This window comes from Odocoileus virginianus, chromosome 17 (assembly GCF_023699985.2).
Source record: "Odocoileus virginianus isolate 20LAN1187 ecotype Illinois chromosome 17, Ovbor_1.2, whole genome shotgun sequence".
Lineage (NCBI taxonomy): Eukaryota > Metazoa > Chordata > Mammalia > Artiodactyla > Cervidae > Odocoileus > Odocoileus virginianus.
Genome location: NC_069690.1, coordinates 18,516,591 through 18,540,424, shown reverse-complemented (window position 1 = coordinate 18,540,424; position 23,834 = coordinate 18,516,591). Strand labels below are relative to the sequence as shown.

The following is a 23,834-nucleotide window of genomic DNA, read 5'->3' as shown; positions in this document are numbered from 1 at the left end:
CACTTTCATCGAAACTAAGGCATCAGAAAAAATTATCTCTAGGATCATTCAAAATCATTATTTTTAAAATGCCTTTTCTTCAATTTTCTTATAACCATAAATATACCATAGAATTACAGAATAGTAAAATGCTAAAACTGGAAAAACTAGTACTTCAAACATCCAACTCTCAACAGATGGAACCACTGGGGAAATCTATGTAAACCTATTTCTACCACCATCTCTTACAGACCATGTTTATTAAGAATTAGTTATCTGAGGATGCAGCTTTTAAATAACAGCAGGTGCTCAGTATTAAAAGTCAGGGGTTATTCCCTAAAACAAAACTTCCCAGAACTCAGGTTCAGAAAACTCAGGTTCAGAATATAATCACAGTTTAAATTAAGAGAAAAACATCTGTTTTAACAGAAAAGAAATCATTCATATTTGGTAATGTAAATAAAGTGGTTAAACTTATGTAAATATCTTTGAATCTATCATGGACACCATAAAGTTAGGTAGAGAAGAATTTTAAAAGCATACTGCAAAGAACTATTTTTATATTAAACCTTGTTCAAAGTTTCCTCTGGTTTGAGGAGCCTGAATAAAGGGACAACATGCTCTGAAGTATAACGATTCTGCATAAACTTTTATCATCAGTTCCCTCAAAGATTCATTAAAAATACTGACAAAGAATAAAACAAATTCATCTCAATTCTTCATCATATTTTTTTAACTAGAAAAAGGAAGCAAATTTTTTTTTTAGGAAGCAAATTTACTAACTTATACTGCATTCTCTATTCATACCTTTCTTTATGGAATTCAAAGCACTGTATTTATTTATTGCAGTATGTGAGATTTTAGTTCCTTGACCAGAGACTGAACAGAATATTATTTAGCACTCAAAGAAATGAGCTATCAAGCCATAGACATGGAGGAACCTTACATGCATATCAGAAAGTGAAAGAAGTCAGTCTGAAAAGGCTTCATATTACATGATTCTAACTACAAGACACAAAAAAGGAAAACTATGGAGGCTGTAAAAGATCAGCAGTTGCTGGGGGTTCGGAGGGAGGGATAATGAATGCACGCAGCACAGAGAATTTTTAGGGCAGTGAAACTATCCTGTATGATACTAAAGTGCTGAATACATTTGTCAAAACCCATTCAATGTACTACCAAGAGTACTACCTTACCAAGAGTAAGTACTACCTAATGTAAAAAAATACACACTTCTGGGGATAATGATGTGTCAATGTGGGTTCATCAACTGTAACAAATGCATCACTCTGGTTCAGAATGTTCTTAGTGAAGGAGGCTGTGCATGAGCAGGATCAGTGAGTTTACAGGAACTCTCTGTACTTTCTGCTTAACTTTGCAGTCAACCTTAAACTAAAACCTAAAAACTAAAGTCTACTTAAAACAAACAAAAAGCTAAAGCACATTATACACGGTGATTAACTAGGACTTATCTCAGGAAAGTGAGGTTAAATCAATATTTAAAAATCAATTAATATTCATTATACATAAAATAGATAACTAATAAGGACCTACTGCACAGCACAGGGAACACTTCTTAATATTCTGTAATGACCTACATGGAGCTTTCCTGGTAGCTCAGAAGATAAAAGAATCCACCTGCAATGCAGGAGACCCCAGTTCGATTCCTGTGTAGGGAAGAATGCCTGGAGAAGGGATAGGCTACCCACTCTAGGATTCATGGGCTTCCCTGGTGGCTCAGAAGATAAAGAATCCACCTGCAATGTGGGAGACCTGGGTTCACTCCCTGGGTTGGGAAGACTCCCCTGGAGGAGGGCATGGCAATACACTCCAGTATTTTTGCCTGGAGAATCCCCATGGACAGAGGAGCCTGACGGGCTACAGTCCATGGAGTCGCACATGACTGAGTGACTAAGCACAACAATGACCTATATGGGAAAAGAATCTAAAAAAGAGTGGATATATGTATAACTGATACACATTGCGGTACAGTAGAAACTAACATGACATTGTAAATCAACTACATTCTAAAAAAATTTTAATTAATGTTTAACATCCATTCATGATTAAAAAAACACTTAAATGAGGGATAAAAGAGAACTTTCTCAATCTGCTATGAAATGTCTCTCAGCAGAGAAAGACTGAATGAGTTCTCCTTAAGATCAGGAACAAACAAGGAAGTCTACTCTTGCCCTAGAAGTTAGGCAAGAAAATAAAGGCAGCAAAACTGGAAAGAAAAAGTAAAACTTTGCAGATGACATGATACTGTATATAGGAAATCATGAAAAATATATTTATAAACTATTAGCACTAACAAAAACATGTTCAACCAGGTTGCAGGGCAAGAGTCAATGAAATTAAGAAAGCAATTACAATATCACTGAAAACAATAAAAAAAAACCCTGAAGAATAAATTTAACAAAGTGTAAAACATACTCTGAAAGCAAAATTGTTGAAGAAATTAAAGAAGACCTAAACAAATAGAAAAACACCTCATGTTCTGGATTAGAAGACTTACTATTGCTAAAATAACAGAATTCCCCAAACTGATTTACAGTTCAGTGTAATCCCCAATAAAATGCCATCTCCCTCTTTTGTAGCAAGTGGCAAACTGATCCTAAAATTCATATGAAAGTGTAGACACCTAGAGTAAATCAAGACAATCTTAAAACAACCAAAGTTGGGAATGTCTTATGGTCAACTAATTTTCAACAAGAGGGCCAAAGTCATTCAATTAGGAAATAAGTATAGTCTTTTCAACAAATGGCAATGAGACAAATAGATACCCACATGCAAAACAATGAAGTTGTACCCCCTACCCACACCATACAGAAATTAACTGAAAATGGATCATAGACCTAACTATAAGAGCTAGAACTATAAAACTCTCAGAAGAAAACAGAAGTATGAATCTTCATGATCCTGGATTATGCAAAATCTTCTTAAATATGACACTGAAAGAGCAAAAGACAAGTAGATAAATTTGACTTCATAAAAAAAAAAAGTCTGTGCTTCACAGGATACCATCAAGAAAGTTAAAGACAAGAATAGGAGAATATATTTACAAATCATATATCTGATAAAGGACTGGTATCTAGAACACATAAAGAACTTAACAACTTCAAATGTCCAGAATAGGCAAATCTAGAGAGACAGAGGTTAACAGTTGCCAGGGGAAGTGGTAATGGAAGTAATTTGCTAATAGGTATGAGGTTTTATGGTGATAAAAATGGTCTAAACTTTATTTAATGTAAATATGCTTTAAAAAAACAGTAAATTGTATAGTTTAAGTAGGCAAATTGCATAATGTGAATTATAACTCAAGAAAGCCATTTTTAAAAAAGCAAGTAATAATAAACACAAAACTCAGGATGGTGGTTTCCCCTTGGCAGGGGAAGTAAGGCAGAGCGATGGGGTGGATATGTTTTAAGGGCAGCCTCAACAGTGTTGATTTTATGTTCTATTTCTTAGGCTAGGTTGTGGGTTCATGTATACTTTTTAATTATTCTCTATAACTTCTATCATGTATCTTTTATATATATCAATATTATATTTGTTTCTCTGTTTAAAGAGCACAGGCCTGGGTGAGGCCTTTTCTACCATTTTGTTAGCTATGAAGGCTGAGACAAGTTAGACCTTTCTGAACTGTAGCTTCCTCCTCTAAAAAGAGGGATGCTATCATTGTACTTCATGTTTACAATAAAGAAATTCTCAGTGTTTCTTTTAAGAAGTCTGACTCTTTGCAATCCCACGGGCTGCAGCCTGCCAGGCTCCTCTGTCCAGGGGACTGCCCAGGCAGTAATACTAGAGTGGGTTGTCATTCCCTTCTCCGGGGGATCTTCCCGACCCAGGAATCGGACCCAGGTCTTCTCTACTGCAGGCAGATTCTTTACCGTCTAAGCCACCACTGAAGCCCTATTACCATAAAATCCAAAGTGAAAATTCACGTTACTGCCACCTCACTATAATAACCATTGTTGGTAGAAATCTCTTCAGACTTTCCTTGAACATACGAGTGCATTTTTTTTTAAAAGGGGATGATCTCTGACACTGATTTTCATGTAATAAATTATGAGCATCTTTCAAAGTTAACCACTTCACCATTCATAGACATTTAGGTTGCTTTCAATCTGGGAGGTTTGTCTGGGGGTCTTTTTGTCTTTTCTTTCATGCTTTTTTAATAATGTATTTTACCAAACACACATCTTAAATTTCTACACAGACAAACCTGATGTTCTTTTTCTTGCTTTGAAATCAAGGCAATACATATTTTCCTTCTAAGATGATAAATAACTATATATTACTTTCTTCTTACTTTTTGGCTTTGTTTTTTTCCATTTAAATTTTTAATCCACTTGGATTTTTTGTTCATGATGAGTAGGGATGTAACTTTCTCACTCCCCACCACCAGCTAAATACCCCAACAAACACATGAAATATATCAGTGGTTCACTGGAGCTGGCTCAGACTGGCTCCCGAGAGACAGTCACATTTTCTGCAATTCTGCAAAGCTGACTGTGAAAAATTATAAAAAACGAAATGACATAAACTAACAAGGAAACAGATTATAATTAAAATAAAGGTAATAAATACTCAGAAATAATCATTCCTAATTATTTCAGAATGACTTATGCTCTCATGGTTAACATCTACTTCATCTGTATGGGGAAAACTGTTTACAATGGTGTGCTACTCTGTTTGTTTTTCCAATTCAGCATTTACTGACTTCAGCTTGGTAGCCTGACACCAGCCATTAAAGGACCACAGGAACTGGCAAGCCCTACAAACTGGAGTTTTTTAATTTTTCAGAGACCCTGCTGCTAAGCATAAACCAGCACACCACAGAAACAAGCCATTCTTCCTAACTTTGAAAAGATCTCCAGAACACACTAGTCTGCAATTTATTCATCAATTTAAAGAACAGAATAAGGAGCTTAGTATTTGGGGGGGGGGGGGGGTGCTAGCATCACAGACTGCTTTGGAATGTTTTGATGTATTAGGTGACACTTGAGATACAGTTTCTATTTTTCAACATAAGATGACAGTACTGCACTGAGAATGTTATTTTCCCTAAACAATTTAATAGCATTCTTACTCTAATGTAGATTATAAAAATAAAGGGCTATTTTGGTAAATAGTTGGTTATTGTACATTATTTTTAGATTAGGGCTCTTTACTCTTGAGAAAAAAAAATCTGAACATAAGAACACAAAAATCACTACTATGGGATAGTCTAAACATCATGGTTTTCTCATAAGAATTCATTTCATGAGGAAGTAGGGATCTACATAATGGCAAGAGCCAGCGATGCTACTCTTCTTTGACAGTCACCATCACGCACAAACTTAGCATTGGCAACTTTCAACAACAAACACATAAGTACAAATGAGACATGGCCCCAGCCTTTCAAGCTCTCATCACTTCTAGTGGATTAGTAGGTACAGAATGTGTCATAAGTGATTATAAGCATTTGCTTTGATTAATACTGAGAGGGAAAGAGAGAGAAACAGATTGACTTTCACTTGAAAGAAAATCAAAATTAAAAAAAAAAAGTCTGCCCACCTACCGAGACAACCTGATGTGTTTTGATAACATCTTCAGTATCTACACCAGTTAAAACACCACAGTGTCCCTATTTTAATGTCTTTCCTGCTGAGGTACTTTAAGAAGTCAGTGGTTTATTTGCAGATACTACTACCAAGTACCATCAAGTAAACCAGTATCAGTTGCATGTATCTTCCTTACCTGTCTCAGATCATTTACATTTAGACTCCAGCTACCTCATTCTAGGTGTTTATGCTATGAAACTATGCAATGTAAAAGTTGGGTGGATGCAATAAAACAACCCACTTTTGCACATAAACCAAAATACTTTCAAAGACTTGCTGTCCAGGTGGGATTTCTGGTTAACAAAATATCTCATACTGCAGCCCAGGGAGCAAACACAGCAGCCGCCCTTTTCATACACACAGTGACGATTTCAACCATTTCTAATTGTTAATATTTTGAACTTTAAAATCTATCTCTTAGGGATTTGTGCTATATATAGAAATAATCATTACCCTTCGGGAAACAATGGCTCATTTACTGAAAATGAGTTTAACAAAGGAATTATTTGGTACTGAAAAATACAGAGCAGTGAATTGGGTGACACAAATCACAACATCATCAGCTCATGTGACTGTATTAGGGTAATTTCCTTAAAAAAATAAAAAACTACAGTAACGTAAAATTTAGCTCCAGCAATCTAATATCCTCAATCATGTCCTCTGTCATAAAATTGTGAAACCAGATCTTAGGTTCTTAATTTGAGAATGTCCCTTAATTCTCAATTTGAGATAAATACCACAAAAAAGAAAAACTCTGCCGAATGGAATATTTCTATTCTGCCTGAAGCCTAGTTTTGACTGGTATGTTTCAGTTGCACATTTGATTCACACTGAATTTTGTTTTAAGTATTAAGAGAATAAATAGCATTCCAAAAAGTCACAAGCTTGAAAACTTCCAGTTCCTTCTCTAGTTGGAGATCTTACAAAACTTATTACATGGAACAGTGAGTTGATGCAGTGACCATAAATTTCTTAACACTGTAAGTCTAAATTTAATCAAAACCCAATCTCAGAAAGTTCTGTAAAAACAGCCTTGAAGTAGATAAAGCAAAAAGTCACAAAATGTTAATCTAGAAGAAAGGTTTATGGGAGTACCACTGTACAATTCTTTTAAGTTTTCTGAGGTTTAAAATTTTTCAAAAAATAAAAGGGGGAGAGGCATGATAGCCTCGAAGCAGATACAGAACATGACTACATACATGAAAAGAGTGAGCTATTTTCAAAAGCCCTGTAGCTCGTAACATTAAACTTTTACCAGAAACCTTAGTCACTAGCACACAAAAACTGCCCAACAGAGTATTCTAAATATTGTTGTTTTTTCTTTCAGAAGCATTGTTCCTGGTTTCATTTATAAGAATTTTGTTTTTTATTCTGTTTTTTTTTTTTTTGCTTTTAGAAGAACACTTCCTCCACTTTCAATGGGCATTAACTTGGACGGGTATTACTGGTAAAACGGCAAAGGAGCAAAGGTTCTGGCTCAGCCTCCTACCAGTTGTATGACCTTGAACAAATCTCTTAGCTTCTCTGCGTCTCAATTTTCCCACGTAAAATGAGGCAGTTACACTAGATGCATTCTAAAGAATCCCCCAACTCTGTAATTCCTTTCAGGTAGAGCTCTAGGCTTGCGAGAAAGAAAAAACTAGCCCTCAAAGAGGAAAAAAATGGCCAAAATCTACCTTTGTAATGTTGGTGAAACAAATAGGATACCAAGCTGTAAGCACACAATGTAATAATCATGATCCCAAACTTTAAAACTTTAACACTATTATAAATGCACACATTTCAGATTTTAAAAATTGAAAAAAAATTATACCAAAATACTATTAGTGGCTATCTCTGAGTTACAGGTTAAATGTAGCTTTTCTGTGTTCTCCAAGTTTCTTACAACAAACATATTATTACTTTGATAACAGAGTGAAAGGAGGGAGTTATAAGCAAGGAAAAACCCCCCTCTTATGTGCTAAAGGAAATTTTACCTTTGGAAGGCATTCTAGAATTTGAAAGAATTTTCTGAGAACAGTTGGGTGTTAATCAGAAAAAAATTCTCTGGTATAGTCATTAACTTGATACCTGTCAAAATCATTCAAAAGCTGTTGGTTACCTGCCCTAGGTTAGTAAACTTAAGGAGGTACTGCATTTTTTCATGAGTACTGAAACTGGTAATAATAATGACAGCTAATGTATATCTAAGTGCCAAGCACAGTTTTAAGACTACATATACACTGATTCACTGAATCCTCACAACAACCCTATGCAATAGATATACCATTATTTACTATTTCCATTTTACACAGGACAACCAGAGGTTAAATAGTTTGCCCACAACTAATATTCCAGGCAGTCATCAGAGTACAGGCTTTTAACTATTTAACCATCCTGTCCTTTTGTACTTCTGCTCAGGTCATTCTTTAACTGCCTTTTGCTCTCAAAGTTCATCTAAACTACTTTTCTTTAACCTGCAAAGAAATAATATTTAAGTACTGGGATAAAAAGACTGGCCAACCTTTTAACTTGGTAGGTGAAAATTATGATTCATTTTTAAGTCATTACTTCAAAGGTACAGGAAGTATAATTTAATCTCAACACATATCACAAGGTAAACAACACGGTAACATCTGAGGGATTAAATATGTAGCATTAATTACTAAGTTAAAACTGGAATATCTTAATAAAAGAAGACACAAATGATTGACGTTAATTTGTCCTCATGAATCGTCTGTGAAAAGAGCCCCTAAAACCAAATGTTGGACCTTTCTAAAATTTCAATCATACTGAAATGCCATTTTAAACCATGTTGTAATTAACATGGTTTGGTTTTTAAAAGAATGCATCAATATTTATTTTGAACACTGGCCTTAGTACACACCCAGTTATCTTCACAATAACCTCAAATACTATTAACATGCAGAACCTGGGACAAGGAACACAAAGGAAGCTACCAATTAAATACAGCTGAAGGTTCTCACCTAATTCTTGGGCAATTCAAATCCAAACCAAGTATCCTTTTTTGGGCCTGTACCATTACCTGTCAATTTTTATGGTTTCTGGGTTACTTTTAATAAAAGCTCAAATTTCCTCACATCTGTGTTACTAAATGTCTAGCTCTGTCAAAGTAAATACAGAAATCAATAGTTTCCTATTTTAAAAAATTAAAAAGAGAAGGAAGTGGAGAAGTGAGAAAAAAACTTTGCACTGGGTTGCCTGTTAGCTTAGATGTGCAATGAGACAATCACCTGGTAATTGTACCCTTTGGGTACTTCTGTACTGGTAAGATAATAAAGTGAAATAAAGGTGACTTTCTTTCAATTTACTTATACAATTTGCAAATCTGTAGCTCTCTGCCATGGTAGATTAAGAAAATTAGCATGTAAGAAAAATCACCTGCTTATGTAAATTGGAGGATGGTTTTTATCTATGCAGACAGAAAAAAAAAATAGCTGCAATCTGGGTCAAATGACTAATTTTATCAATTTGTTCAAAGGTCTCCCTTCACCTTTTCTCTGTAGCTCAGGGCAAGAATTTTAGGTCAAGGAATGGATAAACAAAAAAGTATCTGTGTTGTCCATTCTCCTGTAAGAAGTTTGCTGCCTGACACTACTGAGCTCTATATTACTTAAACTGAAAACAAGACTGAGAACTTTATCTAGATAACAAAACCACAATACTGAGAGAGGAAAGAAAAGAAATCAATGGACGATATCTGATCTAACTGGCAAAGAAAGCAAACATGACAAGGATCAGGTACCAATTTTACCTTCTGCTACTTTAAGCAAACAGGGCTTCAGAAAAGGAAATTACTCCAAATAATTCAGGGCAGGCAGGACAACTTCTCTACAAAGAACACTACTCCACTCTGCTCTATAAACACACCGGGTCAAGTTCCTCTGAGTCTGACACAAGTTAGATGAATGTGTTCTTCCTCATTTAATGACTATTTTCCCAGCATTCATTGCTGGGATTCATCCGACCCACTTATAACTGACTCCATCTCCAGTCCAGGAGTGGACCTGACTGCTTCAAAGTGACCTTATCCACACTGACAGTGACGGGTTCAGAGCTGAGAATACAATTCAATAAACGCTAAAGACATTCTAGAACTGGGCTGGTCAATCAGGCAGTCAACAGTCACTGGGCTACTGAACACTTGAAATCTGGTCAGTCCAAACTGAGAAGTTAAGTGCTAACATACACACTGGGTCTAGTATATTTTATATGGAAAAAAAAAAGTAAACTATCTAATGATTTTTATAGTAGTAACATGTTGAAATGATAATATTTTGGATATATTGAGTTAAATAAAATAGATTACTAAAATTAATTTCATTTGTTTCTTTTGACATTTTTAACGTAGAAAATTTAACACTGTTAACGTGGTTTGCATCATATAGTTGGCCCCTGAACAATGTGAAGGTTAGGGGTGCTGATCCCTGCCCAGTGCAGTCAAAAATCTATGTATTAACTTCTGATTCCCCCTAGACTTAACTTCTAGTAGCCTATGGCTGATTATCAGTAAGGCTTCCTGATACTGAACAATCAATTAACACTGTGTATGTTATACATACAATATACTGAATTCTTACAACAAAGCAAATTAAAGAAAATGTTAAGAAAATCATAAAGAAGAGAAAATATATTTGTGGTGCCATTTACAAGATTAATCCATCTGTCAGCACCTTCATCAATATTGTCTTATATGATACAAAACACTGCAGGTATTATACGTATCACTAACACTAGACATCCAAAATGCAAAGATAATGTGAAGGTATAACTATTCACGCATTGATAACAAAGAAGCAGTAATATGGTAGCTTTGTGGCAGACTAGTTTAATCAATATGAGTACTGGAAACACACATTTTAAAGACACTTACCTGTGATGCTAGGCTGATACTGTTTCTCCATCTATGAGTGAAAGGAGGTGGGGCATACTGTACGGTAATTAATTCTTTGAAAGCAAAGTTAAAACAATAAGAAAACTAATACACTATTAATTCTAAACTAATATCATTAACCTTATGCCTGTATAAGGAAAGACTAGTATCTATACCTATCTTACGCCTTCCTGACATAACTTTTACTTAATTCTTTTGATATTTCTAGACTACAAGCTTCATCTGTGAAGTTTTTCGAATTGTCACAAATCTCAAGTTTCCGATATATTTATTTTTTAAAATCTGCATATTAAGTAGACCTACATAGTTCAAACCCATGTTGTTCAAGGGTCAACTGTGTATCGAGGCAACACAGGACTTTATAAATGAGGAAACCAAGACTCAGAAAAGTCAAATAAATTAATCAAGGTCATAGAGCTGCTGGTAGCAAGGCAGGGACCAGAACCTTGTCTGCTAACAAATTTAGTTAGTGCTTTACTACCTTGTCATTAAAAAGAAATAATCTTACCAAGGAAATGATACCTTGAATATGATAAACATCAAATTCTCTGGTTTAATAAACTAAACTAAACTACAAATAACAACTTGGGATTTGGGAGAATTTTATTAACAATAAAAGTGCTGCTAATACTGGAGACATTCTTTAGAATCAAACATACATATATGTCAAAGGTGGGGGAAAAAATCATACACATTCTCTCCTGTGATCTACTTGCGAAATTTAATAGCCTTTTTCCATCCTCATTTTCTTTGACTTTATTTGCATCAAAGATTACTCCTATCTTCCTAACAATCTTCTCCCATGTGCAGGCTGTCAATCACTATGAACATATTTTCCTATCTGATTACCCTGAGTTCCATCTCCAATGGAACTCTTCTTCCACCTACAGCTGAGAACATTCCCTAAGGCCCAGACCTCAGCTATCTCTACTTCCACTTACATAGCCTTAAAAAAAAAAAAAAAAAAAAAATTCAATCTGAATGGTCACTCTGTTAACTTCCAGTGGTTGCCATTCCTAATGTTCCAACCTTTTTCATTATTTCCTGCCGCCAGGAGCGTTTTCAGACATCTTCCCCTCCAACTGCTCTCCCCTCAATGAAATTTTAATACCACAGATATGCTGCATATCTGTTTATGTACTGTATGTTATAAAGGGGCTTTAAATTTAAAAAAGAGTTTTCTTTTCCCCCTCTCCAATGTACCAACGGTATCTTATCTCTTCAGCAGGATACTCCAACCTCTTCAGGACTGAGCTCAAGCTTGCATCTCCACCCTCATCTCCTGTCACCTGCACTGCAATTGATATTCAGCAGTTCCAGCCCTGTAAGTCTCCCTTATAAGGGCCCATCCACCAATAATTCCCTTCCCCGTTAGTTGACTCTATATATTTTTTTTAACTTTTATTCTTAAAACTCTGTTGAGGTATTTATTTCTTCGAGGAAGCATTCATACCTTCCACAGAAATCCCTCCTCTGTATTCCCAGGGAGTATCTCTATTGCTGCACTTATGGCAGTGAATTGTAACTAACCATTTACAAATCTCTCTCCCCCACTAGATCATAATCGCCTTTAAATCTTTATCATCCAGCACAGTGCCTGGCAAACAGTCAACACACAGTCAATGAGTATTATAAGAACAAGTGAAAATAATCTGTCCTTACACTTTTATTTGACGGTTTCAAATTTGGTTTCAATTCTCCATCAAGACTCTTGAGAGCAAGAATGTATCAGTTCATACTGTTTCTTTAACTGTAAACTCCTTCAGGGCAATGACATGACTTAAACATCTTTATATCCCAAGCACAGCAGAAACTTGAAAGAAGTTTGTGAAATTATTTATACAACTAAATATCCTCATTAAAGCCTACAACAGTGCTGCTCTGTAGCAGGTTGACAAGACCAGTGACCTCCAGCCATGTCAAAACCTTCTGTATGATTCAATTAGCCAAACTTATTCAAAACACAGATGTGAAACTGGGTTTAGGTAAAGATCACCAATCATGATCAAAGGCAGACATCCCTGTACAGAGTCCCTCTACTCACACCACTACAATTAACTATTAAATCCGAACTCCCTACAGTTTCCTGAGAGTTCATCTTTTCATAATGCCAGAGTGCCAGATTTTTTTCTAAAAAAGTTCTGAGCTAGGTACCTCAGAATTACCAGCTAGGTCTATGATAGTTTGTCACATGTTTATTGACAGTATTACAACTGTTGCCTCAGGCACCCTGTGTGTTACCCCCAAGCAACAAAAGAATCAAACTGACAAGCTATTTTAGTTAGAAAATCATTATTGATCTGCATTAGATGACCCAATCAACAAATAATTCACCTGAGTATTTCGGAAGCACAGCGAATCACAAGTAAAACCCTAATGTAATGTAAAGAACTTCTACTCAATGACTTTTTCCTGCTTGGTTGGATGACAAATGGAAAAGTTTCTTTGGCCTTGACAATTTGCATCAGAGAAATCAAATCAGCATATTATATAAACAGTTGATGCTTGAAATGCTAGGACAGCAACAAATCTAATAAAAACCACCAAGAATAGACACTCAATTCTACATATAGAAGTCAGTGAAATCCTAATGCTCCAAGTTGTGAAGAAAATAAAATATTCTAGTATTCCATTAGAAGACAGCCTTATGTATAAGGAACAACACCACTACAGTTGCCTATGCTTTGAGGGTTAAATTCCAGAATTCAAATATTCAGTTAATGAATTTTGCAAATATTCTCCTAGGATAGCATATAAAAGAATTATATATACCACTATTTCTTTCTCAGGACATGCACCAGTGGTAACAACTGATAGCTAAAAGAAGTTGCAAGTAGTTCTGAGGGAGACTGTTGTTTTAGCTTGTTTGAAAAGGCAATTCCTTCTGAAAAGTATTTTTTTTTAGGAAAAAAATTTTTTTCTTCTAAGCTGACAGTCAATAGAACATAAAATTTCCCCCTAAGAATAAGACAAATTTCTTTTGTTGTGTTTAGGTTTTGTTTCATTTTCAGTTTTTGAATAAAATTTGCATAATCTTGTCCAGGAGCCCAACTACAACATGACTTCCAATGTTATAGGTTATGGACTTTCAGTGACCAAGAAACCAGTTCACTGTCATTAGACTGTGTTCCTTTTATTCTCTCTCTGCCTCCTCGACTTTATGACCATGAACCTGCAGTTTCTAAAAGTAAGTTCGTCTGTAGTTAAAACTAACAATATAGATTTCCACATTTCTAGTTTCACACGGATGCTTTGTTATGTCTAGAAGAGCAACCGTTTCCTTTTTATGGTGCAGGCTCTGGTTCTTCAAAGCTCTTTTCACAAAGCAGACACCCCCCCTACCCCCAAAGAATCCAGCTGTGGCTGTTAATCTTGGCCGATAGAGCAACTTCTCAATGCTACAGATTCCTAACCTGGAAAAGGCAGCTAATAACAAAATACACTTTAGTCTACTACTCTTTCTGATGCAACTAACGCCAGCATTTTCCCAAAATTATCCCCAAAAGCATTCCCCAATTTTCCAAATTTTAGTTTGCTACTTGGGGAGTAAGAGGACTAGAGAAAACATCAGAAAATACATGATGCCTCTAATTTTCACAAGATGAGGAAGCTAGACAATCTCTGCCATGCATAAGGATTTATACTGAATAATTTTTCATTAAACCACACGTATTTCCACCCCCCTCACTGGGATCATCTTTAACAATTTACACCTGTTCATCCATACACAAGTAAAATGAATTTCCACTAAAAGTGAACTTTGACAACAAGGATGTCCTTCATTTGTTACATTCTGAGAAAAAAAAAATTAATTTCCTTCCAGGTATGGAAATCTATAATACTGCCTAAACGAGTACAGATGACCGGGCTAGAACATCTACCAAGTCCATGTAAACATATATATTATGCCTTTAGAAAATGCATTTGCTTTTAATTAATTGAGAGAACAGATACCCTAAATTCAACCCCCTGGCATATAGCAGAACTGAGGGGACACTCTGTGGTATTTAAAGTCATGCCTCTAAAAACAGGGGGCTTCTCGGGTGGCTCAAACGGTAAAGGACCTGCCTGCAGTGCAGGAGACCTGGGTTCGATCCCTGGGTCTGGAAGACTCCCCTGGAAAAAGGGAATGGCTACCCACTCCAGTATTCTTGCCTGGAGAATTCCATAGTCTGCATGTTGATTTTACCTGATGAATCTGACCATATGTGAAGCCACATCTATGCACATTTACACAAGTTTGATTTTCCTACCAATAATAACCACAATAAAAAACAGCTAACATTTATTGAGTGCTTACTGTGTGCTAGATAGTGTACTCAATGGTTTATAAGGATTACCTTCATTTAATCCTCAAACCAATGGAATGAAATGAATGCTATTATTATCCTTACTTTCTAGATGAGAAACAGAGAGAGGTTAAACAATATATCAAGATCACACAGCTAGTAAGTAACTAAGTGTCACTACAGAGTTTCAAACTTCATATAAAAGTAGCCTGCTGAAAGTATTAGAGTAATACAATTCAAAGTTCTCCAACTTAACTTGGAGAACAAAGGCAACAAACCGAATGTAATCCCAGACAAGTAAAAAATGCTGTTTTCATAAGGTAGAAGCCTTTCTCAGACTATCATCAAGGTGGCAATATGTACCATTAATTCAGTCTGATATTTTTGGCTGCCAAAGTCAAAACTGCTTGGGTTCTGCAGTTCTCAAATGTTTCTCACGAGTTCAATTTCCTCCAATTCTCAAAAGTATACACTTCATGAGCCCCTGAAGGCTTTATGTTGTAACACTCTTTGTCCCAAAGTTGTTACATCTTTAAGAACAACCTAACTTACTTTCCATCTGGCAAATGTTAACTACAGACAAAAAGGTATTGACATTATTCTCACAGAACAAGTGAGGTTTCTGTCTGTGAGTTGTTTCGTGCTTTGGTTTTGCATTGTGAAAATATCCACAAGGGCATTTGGAAGCCTTGTTATCTGATAAAGAAGGTCAAATTATATACAATGCTTTGATAACCCATGAACAATATTCTATCACTGGCAATGAATGTATCTCAGGCTACCCCATGATCATATTACTAGGTAAACTGGAATCCTTACTTTGAGATAAAGCACAGCAGACAGTTGTTAATGAAACCTTAATTGAACTGTCAAAGCACCACCTTTACCAGCAAGCTAATAGGTAATTCACTACTTTTACACAACTGTCCAATACTGATAAGTTATTCCAATAGTTAAATTCAGCAGAAAGATAAATCAAGCCTGGTAGACTAAATTGTTCAGTGAGAAATCAGAATGGTAAAATGCTGCATCACCTCTACAAATATCTCTCCTTGTCTACTTGGAGGAACAACAATAACCCTCAAAATTATATGCAACACTTAGCTATCAGTTTAGTACCACTGGGTACACGTCCAGAAAAAGAAACGAGAGCGCACACAGTTTCCTCTCATATGCCATGACAGAAGGAAAATACTTGCAGAAAGGATTAAACATATTTGAGTCTAAGTGAATCTTAAAATGCCCAAATAGTTATATGGTGCTTTGAATTAAATGATGTGTCATTAGGAGAATATTTTTATGTTCTATTTTAACCACTTTAGAAAATAGTTGTTTCAGAGTCATTAAGTGCCTTCTAAATTAAAAAGAAAAATCTTCACACAGTTAAAAAGTAAAAAAAGCTCACTAAAATCTTTAGCTTGGGTTTGAAAATACTAGTGCAATTCACTCTGGTCTGTCATTCAAATTCCTAGTTTTAACAATCTTACTTGGGTCATATAGCAATTAAATTTCAAATATAATAAGCAATTCAGACAGCAAGTTATAAATATGTAAATACAAAAATAGAAAAGTATTTGCATACTAAAACACACACCTGGAACTCTTTTCCTTTTTTTTCATACCGAATTGTATTTCACCTGTAACAGCTGATAAAAACATTCAATGCAGCTAAGCAGAAAAACTTGGTTAAAGAACAAAGAAGGACCTGACCAGGAGATCAAGTAACCAAGCAGCAAAGATGCCACAGCACCGTGCTGGGGAGAAAAAAAGGTACTTTAGCAGGCCCAGTCACTACCCTCATTGGGCTTACAAATGTGATCAGTCAGACAGGGCAAGCACAAAACCACTGGTGCACTGTGGAAGATGGTCCAAATGGAGGTGCTTCAAGTACATGGAATGAACTCCATGGGTGGTAGAAGGGGTCAATCAAGGAAAGACTCTAGAATGGACTCAAATCAAACATTTGGATTTTCATGTACTGGTAATTTTGAACACCCATTACCAAAATGTTTGCTGGTGGGATATGTTTCAGCACTCCAGTTCCTTATCTCCCTTCCCTTGAAAAAAATAAAAAATGAAAAAAGAAATTCCCTTAGCACCAACTTTAAGTTAACACTTCTACAAACCCCATCACCAGTTGATAGAAATGAAGAGCAAATAACACCTTTAGAACATAGTCAAGAATCCTGCAACCCATTTCCCTGTCAGCACATCTCCAGTTCTTAGCATTGTATGCAAAGCACTAAAATGAAAGAAAGCATCTGGTCTAAGAAAATCCAAACAAATTCTCAGTAAATCAATGACAAAATTACAACCATTTTCCTCCCCCCAGCTTTGAAATCCTCTAGGGTTAGACAAGGAACAGAAGTTCACCGTGTAGTCCCTGAGGATAGGATATGGAAGGGAAGACAGGAAAGCAAGAACAGGCAGGTCCCTGAGCAGAGACTGAAGAGGCACCATTACCGGCTACACTCTTTCCCACCAGGAATCCCACACACCTTGGAGAACAGAGCACTGCAGCAGCAACCTCCTTGGAGAGCTCGCTGGGAAAACACTGGACTTTACCAGGTTAAAAAAAGATGGGTTGGATCACTTAGTAGCCTAGTTTATAAAATCTGAAATGTAAATAAAGATGGCCAGACGTAATGCAAAAATGAAATTCATACCAATTACAGCCTGAAAAGCAATGATGAAAGGAGACGATTACCAGGCTAGTTCCAAAGAGTTCATTTTCCCCAGGTGATGGGGGCTTTTCTAGACATTAACAAGAATCTTTTCATTTTTAAAATCAGGGTATAGTTGAAGGAATCTATTTTTGAAGCACTGAACACATCAATTCATCTATTCACACCAGGATACTTATTCCTTGGGAAGAAAAACTCAGTTTACTCTAGTTTTGATAGAAACAGGACCCTACAATGATAAAAACATTTTACTATAAACTACTAATCTTCCTAAAAAGAATAGACAAGATGTTGCATTTAAGAAGCCCTCAGACTTTAAAAAATATATACCAGCACTAGCAAAAATAGAGCAGTTTCATGCTTTGAAAGTACACTCCCTACTACAGCAACCAACCAAGGGTAAGAGCAACTTACAAGCCACTAAATGACACTAAAACATTACGCTGAATGTGGGCCACCGCATAGTTACAGTCTACTGACCTCAATTGTGGTACTCATGTGTGATGCTATATTTAATGCATTCTTATCAAAAGGCTAAAGCTACATACTTCCCAACTGTAGCTTTATGGTTTAAAATAAACCACTCACTCATGCAACGAATTAACTGGTTCTAGTATGAACCCTATTTTCCTTTGGGGATCTTGATCACAAATTAAGGAATGAAAAGAGCAAAATAGTTGTGGAAAGTACCCCGATGACCAGACCATGGTAAGGAATCCAGTTTGGGTCAGTTGTGACATCTGCTCCAATTGGGCAACTGATTCAAACTCAATCAAACATAAGGGATGGTCAAGGTCTGTGGAGGATTAGCGTCCCATGTATTCACCTATTTACTGATTCTCCATTCAGTGGCTTCCTTGGGTTCTATGCAGTAAGTTTGGTAGACAACAAACTTCTGTGAGTTCCTCAACAAAGGGTGCTCCACCACAACTGGCCAGGACTTCAAAGCTTAAGCCTAGACAGCCAATGCCATCAGGCCCCTTTTACCAGGTAATGAAGGGTGACTTCCTATGGTTTGAGTTGAGCAGCTTGTTCCACTTGGGTCGACATGGAGAAAAACCATGAGAAACGGCCTTGCCCAGCAACCTTGAGAAGAAACCAGAAGTCGTGATTCTTCCTTGGATACTCACCAGACGACACCAAAGGCTCCATATCCAATAGGTCTATCCGGCTCAATATCCAGCTGCTGTTGTGGATGATGCGAGTGCTGATGATGGTGCGCCTTAACTGTGGCAGCTGCGGCAGCTTGTACCTGAGCTGGGGCTGCTGCAGCTGGTCCCGGAGCCTGACCCGGTGCCGGTGATGGGAAGTAAGGCTGCTGTTGCCCAGGGTTTAACATGGCTGCAGCTGCGGCCGCGGCGGCGGCTGCCGCAGCTGCCGAGGAGGTATGCTGCTGCACGGGGTGGACCGCAGCAGCCGACCCGGGATGAAGATGGTGCTGAGGGTGGTGGTGGTGGTGAAGGTGAGGAGGAGGGAGGTGTGGAAGGTGGTGGTGATGGTGGTGGTGGTGCCCTGCTGCTGCCGCAGATGTACCGCCATTGTAAGCCGCCATCATTTTTGCGTTGGCTCTTGCGCCACAAAGAGACATTCAAAAAAAAAAAAATGCCCTTTGATTGGAAAGCAAACTGGGTCAAGCTGTCATTTGGCCATTTAAAAATGAAGGAAAAAACCACTCACTCCACCTCCAAAAAACATGGAGCGGAACTGGCTTTATGTCTTCATCAGTCAATCCAGACAAGTTAGAGGATCTTGGTGTTTAAGTTGGGGGTGAGCGTGTGTGGAAGGGTGTGGGTTGCCCCCTCCCAAAAAAAAAAAGAAAAAGAAAAGAAAAAGAAAAAAGGGACCCCTTCCCCCCAGGTTTCCTGCCACAAGTGGATACTAAAACTCCATCTTTAATTCGGGGGAGGTTCCAACTTTGAATGTGGGAATGAAGGCCAAACCTCCCGACCCCCTGAACTCCACACGCGAAAAGGATCAGGTAACACACCACCCTTGGAATCTTGTAAGAGGCTTGACTCATCTACCCCTTCCATTCCCACATCCTTTTCTAAACACCTACCACCTCCTCAAAAATGCAACTGAAAAAAATTCCACCACCCCAAAGTGAAAAGATGGGGGGAAATGTTCAGGGAAACCAGCTTCCCCCCCCTCGAACTCTCAGGCCTTCCTACATCTCCCCCTACTCCTCGTCAGGTTGACCTGATTGGAGGGGGGTAGGGGGGGTGGGGGACTAAACTTTCCCGAACAGAAAAGAGCCAGGGAAAGAGGCAGGAGGGACAGAGTGAGCAGAGGAGGCGACAGGGCAGGACAGAGAGGAGAAAGAGAACCGGGGCAAAGTGAAGGTAAGGAGGTGCGGGGAGGAATGAAAGAGGTGGGCAGCACTCGGACGCCGAGACAGAGGGAACCGCCCCGGGAGGAGGTTAGGGTCCCGGGGCCAAAGAATGGGAGCCCCAGGAGGCGGGCGGGGTGCAGTCGGAAGCGGACTGACTCCAGCCCCCGCCGCCGGCTGCTTCTGCTGAGGAGGGTTGGGGGGGAGAGCGGGTGGGTCCCCCCGCGCGACGGCCCCCGCAGGGCTCAAGGCTTCTCCGTCTCCCCCCCTCCCCCCCACCCGGCTTCCGTCCCCGCGGCCGCTTTCTCCTCAGCCGCTGTGGCCGCTTTCTCCTCAGCCGCCGCCTCCTCAGCCGCCGGTGCCGCCGCGGCCGGACTCACCTCCCCTAGCAAAGCCGGATAGAGCGGAGCCAGCGGCGGACACGCGCAACCAGCCGCCGAGGCCCCGCCCCCGCCTCACACTGACCGGCTGCCCTAGCCAATCCACGCCCACCTGTCCGCGTCCGCCTCCAATCCTGGGCCGGCAGCTTCAGACAGGCGCACTGTTCGGCCAGTGGCGACAAGGTGTGGGTCTCCTGGGGAAATCCCGCCCCCGACCCAGGATGGGCAGATAGAAAAACCAATCAAAAGGCAGAGTTGGGCCTGACCGACAAGGCCAAAAGCGAATTAAACACCAAAGATCTCCGTGACATTTTATTTCGCCTCTCTCCTCTTTTCTTTTTCTTCTTTTATTTTTTTGGCAGGAGCAGGAAGCTGCGTGCTAATCCCGCCTGCAAAAGCTGGAAGAGAGGGGTGGAACGAAAGAACCAATCGTGAGCCGGGGAGCAAGAACAGAGCAACCAATCATTGGCTTGAAGAGGAAGTGGGACGAGACTGGAACCAGATAGACATTTGATTTGACAAATGAAAAAGGAAATTGATTTCGGTCCCACCCTTCCGATCTCCTATAGGTCAGGATTGTGGAGAATCGCTGTCATATCAGCGACGACCTCATTAAGGGGCGGGCCAACTGAAAGGGGGTGTGGTCTCGGGGAAGGGGGCGGGACCTAGAGAAAGAAGGCGGAGTCCAAATCATCCATTGATAGGAACCATCTACTACTATCCCTTTTAGAAACTTCAGGTGTGGAGAAATAGGTGGCGCCAAGAGGTGATGTAGAGCTTCAGAAACTCAATCAAGGTTACTCAACAGGGCGATCACAAAAGAAACTCAGTAGACTGATGGTTCATAACCTACATACAGCTGGTCTTCCATGGCTAATCCTCTTAGTGGCAAAAAGACATTTCTTCCAGTTTTCACAACTAACACGCTCATGGAACAATAGGCCTATAGATAAAACTAAAACAACAAAAATAATAAACCTAACCACAAAGACTGTAATTTTATCCCATACTTTCTAACAAATTCTAGTCACTGAAATTTTACTAAAATAAGCCTTTCACTTTCACATAACCTCACTTATCTGAATCTACTTTGCTTTAAAAATACGAAATAATAAGCTTACAGAACCTTACCCTTACTAAAACTGTGCACTCGGAACACTGGAAATCATCATTGATTTCTCTCTTGCCTGCCCACTCCTCCCGTTCTAATCAATCCTCAAGTCTTAAACACTTCTGAACACTTAAACACATGGGCTTCCCTGGTGGCTTAGACGGTGAAGACTGTGCCCGCAATGCGGGAGACTCAGTTTCGACCCCTGGCTCGGGAAGACCCCCTGGAGAAGGGAATGACAACCGACTCCAGTGTTCTTGCCTTGAGAATTCCATGGATAGAGGAGCCTGGAGGGCTAGAGTTCATGGGGTTGCAAAGAGTCAGACACAGCTGAGCGACTCTTCTGAGCGACTGTTCGCTGAGCTGAGCGAACAGTATCATTCTCTGAAACACACACATACATACACACACGCTTCTCAGCAGTTACCTAAATGCATGCCACTAGCATCTTTAATTACGATCTCCCTGTCTACAGGGTTTCCCTGGTGGCTCAGCTGGTACAGAATCTGCCTGAAATGTGGGAAATCGCAGGAACCTGGGTTCCATCCTTGGTTTGGGAAGATCCCCTGGAGAAGGGAATGGCTACCCACTCCAGTACTCTGGCCTGGGTTGCAAAGAGTCAGACACAACTGAGTAACTTTCACTCTCCCTACCTATAGGATAGCTCTCCTCTAATCCATCATCCATTGAGAGCATTGCAATCTTTTAAAAACACAAGTCTGACTACACCCCTACCCTTGAAAAAGTCAATAAGTCTAAATAGCCCAGCTGGATCTGGTTCCCACCTCCCTTCACAGCCTTATATACTCCAGACGTTCTGCATTTCGTTCAGTTCCTCAAATGGTTTGTTGCCTCCATGCATATCATCAGCTCCAAACACTCCCCACTCCCATTCTAACTTATACTTCAGGTCTTCACTTCTCTTTCTGAAAAGATTTCCCTAACCCTATGGTAGAATACGTGTTTCTGTTAAACATTTCCATGGCACTACATCACTCATAGCACTGAGAACTGTTTATTTATTTTGAGAACTCTTTTAATTTTCATTGTTTACTGAGTTTGACCAGGACAGCAAGCTTCTCTGTTCCACTCAGTGTTCCTTGAGCCTGGTTCCTTGAGCAGTGTCTAAAAGGTGAAGGCAGTAAAGATTTGCATGCATTTCTGAGAGCAGAAGTCGGTGCCAATCCAAGCTCTGCTATTCACTAGCTGTATGATTTAGGCAATTTAACTAACTTTAAAGTTCCTGACATGTTCATGTTCATTCTCTCTCAATCAAAATCTTGGGGTGGGGGGGGGCAGGGATCTGTTTAATAAGCCCTCCAGGTGATTCTTACATGCCCTAAAATTTGAGAAACACTGGCCTAGAGCAAAGGGGCTTTTTTTTGAGTCTTCCTACTCCTTGGAAGGAAAGTTATGACCAACCTAGATAGCATATTAAAAAGCAGAGATATTACTTTGCCAACAAAGGTCCATCTGGTCAAGGCTATGGTTTTTCCAGTGGTCATGTATGGATGTGAGAGTTGGACTGTGAAGACAGCTGAGGGCCGAAAAATTGATGCTTTTGAACTGTGGTGTTGGAGAAGACTCTTGAGAGTCCCTTGGACTGCAAGGAGATCCAACCAGTCCATCCTGAAGGAGATAAGTCCTGGGTGTTCATTGGAAGGACTGATGCTGAAGCTGAAACTCCACTACTTTGGCCACCTCATGCAAAGAGTTGACTTGTTGGAAAAGACCCTGATGCTGGGAGGGATTGGGGGCAGGAGGAAAGGCGACGACAGTGGATGAGATGGCTGGATGGCATCACTGACTCGATGGGCATGAGTATGAGTAAACTCCGGGAGTTTGTGATGGACAGGGAGGCCTGGCGTGCTGCGATTCATGGGGTCGCAAAGAGTCAGACACGACTGAGCGACTGAACTGAACTGAACTAAACTTTGTTTACTTTTCACTCTATAGTATAGCACCTGGCACCTAGAAAGGGCTCAGTGCATGTGAAATAAAGAAATACATCCAAACCACCAGAAAGGTATTGCATATGAAGAGCTATTTATTCCTGCCACAAATATTTACTGAACACCAACTATATCTAGGTATTGTACTAGATTCAACAATACAGAAATAAAAAGTGAAGTGTTAATCACTCAGTCGTGTCTGACTCTTTGTGACCCCATGGACTGTAGCCCCCTCGTCTTCTCTGTCCATGGAATTCTCCAGGCAAGAATACTGAAATGGGTAGCCATTCCATTTTCAGGGGATCTTCCCGACTCAGGGATTTAACCTGGGTCTCCTGCACCACAGTCAGATTCTTCACTGTCTGAACAACCAGGGAACCCCAGGGAGATGCAAATTAATAGTCTCTTTCAGGAAGGAGCTCTCAGTGTTTAGTGTAAGAGTTTCTAAAATGGTGTGTGCAGACTCCAAGTGATGCACAAAATGCACCACTTTCTGGGCTCCAGAAAGAAATTAGTACAACTTCTATTTCTGCTCTTTTTTTATTTCATCTTTTTAAAGCATCCATTTGGTCAGTGTTTTATAATGTACATAATATACAGAGTAGTG

General features: G+C 39.1%; 1 protein-coding gene and 3 long non-coding RNA genes across 6 annotated transcripts in view; 3 read left to right on the top strand and 1 right to left on the bottom strand.

The window, feature by feature from the left end:
• Positions 1-19,043, bottom strand: part of NLK (nemo like kinase) — a 123,666-nt gene extending 104,623 nt beyond the window's left edge. For all 3 annotated transcript variants that reach the window (XR_011492145.1, XM_020884783.2, XM_020884784.2), the window contains exon 1: positions 18,586-19,043. Coding sequence is in view for 2 of the 3 variants with exons in the window: in XM_020884783.2 (XP_020740442.1) it covers positions 18,586-19,043 (458 nt within the window). In the remaining variant the exon portion in view is untranslated. The remainder of the gene's footprint in view (positions 1-18,585) is intronic.
• LOC110131838 (uncharacterized) lies at positions 9,692-17,417 on the top strand. The gene is made up of 4 exons (XR_002312288.2): positions 9,692-9,742; positions 11,708-11,806; positions 16,418-16,541; positions 17,257-17,417. It is a non-coding gene; the product is annotated as an uncharacterized lncRNA (long non-coding RNA).
• A 90-nt stretch (positions 19,044-19,133) lies between the features above and the next one.
• On the top strand, positions 19,134-19,958 carry LOC139039022 (uncharacterized). The gene is made up of 2 exons (XR_011492146.1): positions 19,134-19,222; positions 19,313-19,958. It is a non-coding gene; the product is annotated as an uncharacterized lncRNA (long non-coding RNA).
• A 258-nt stretch (positions 19,959-20,216) lies between these two features.
• On the top strand, positions 20,217-23,419 carry LOC139039023 (uncharacterized). The gene is made up of 2 exons (XR_011492147.1): positions 20,217-20,347; positions 20,527-23,419. It is a non-coding gene; the product is annotated as an uncharacterized lncRNA (long non-coding RNA).
• Positions 23,420-23,834: the final 415 nt, after the last annotated feature.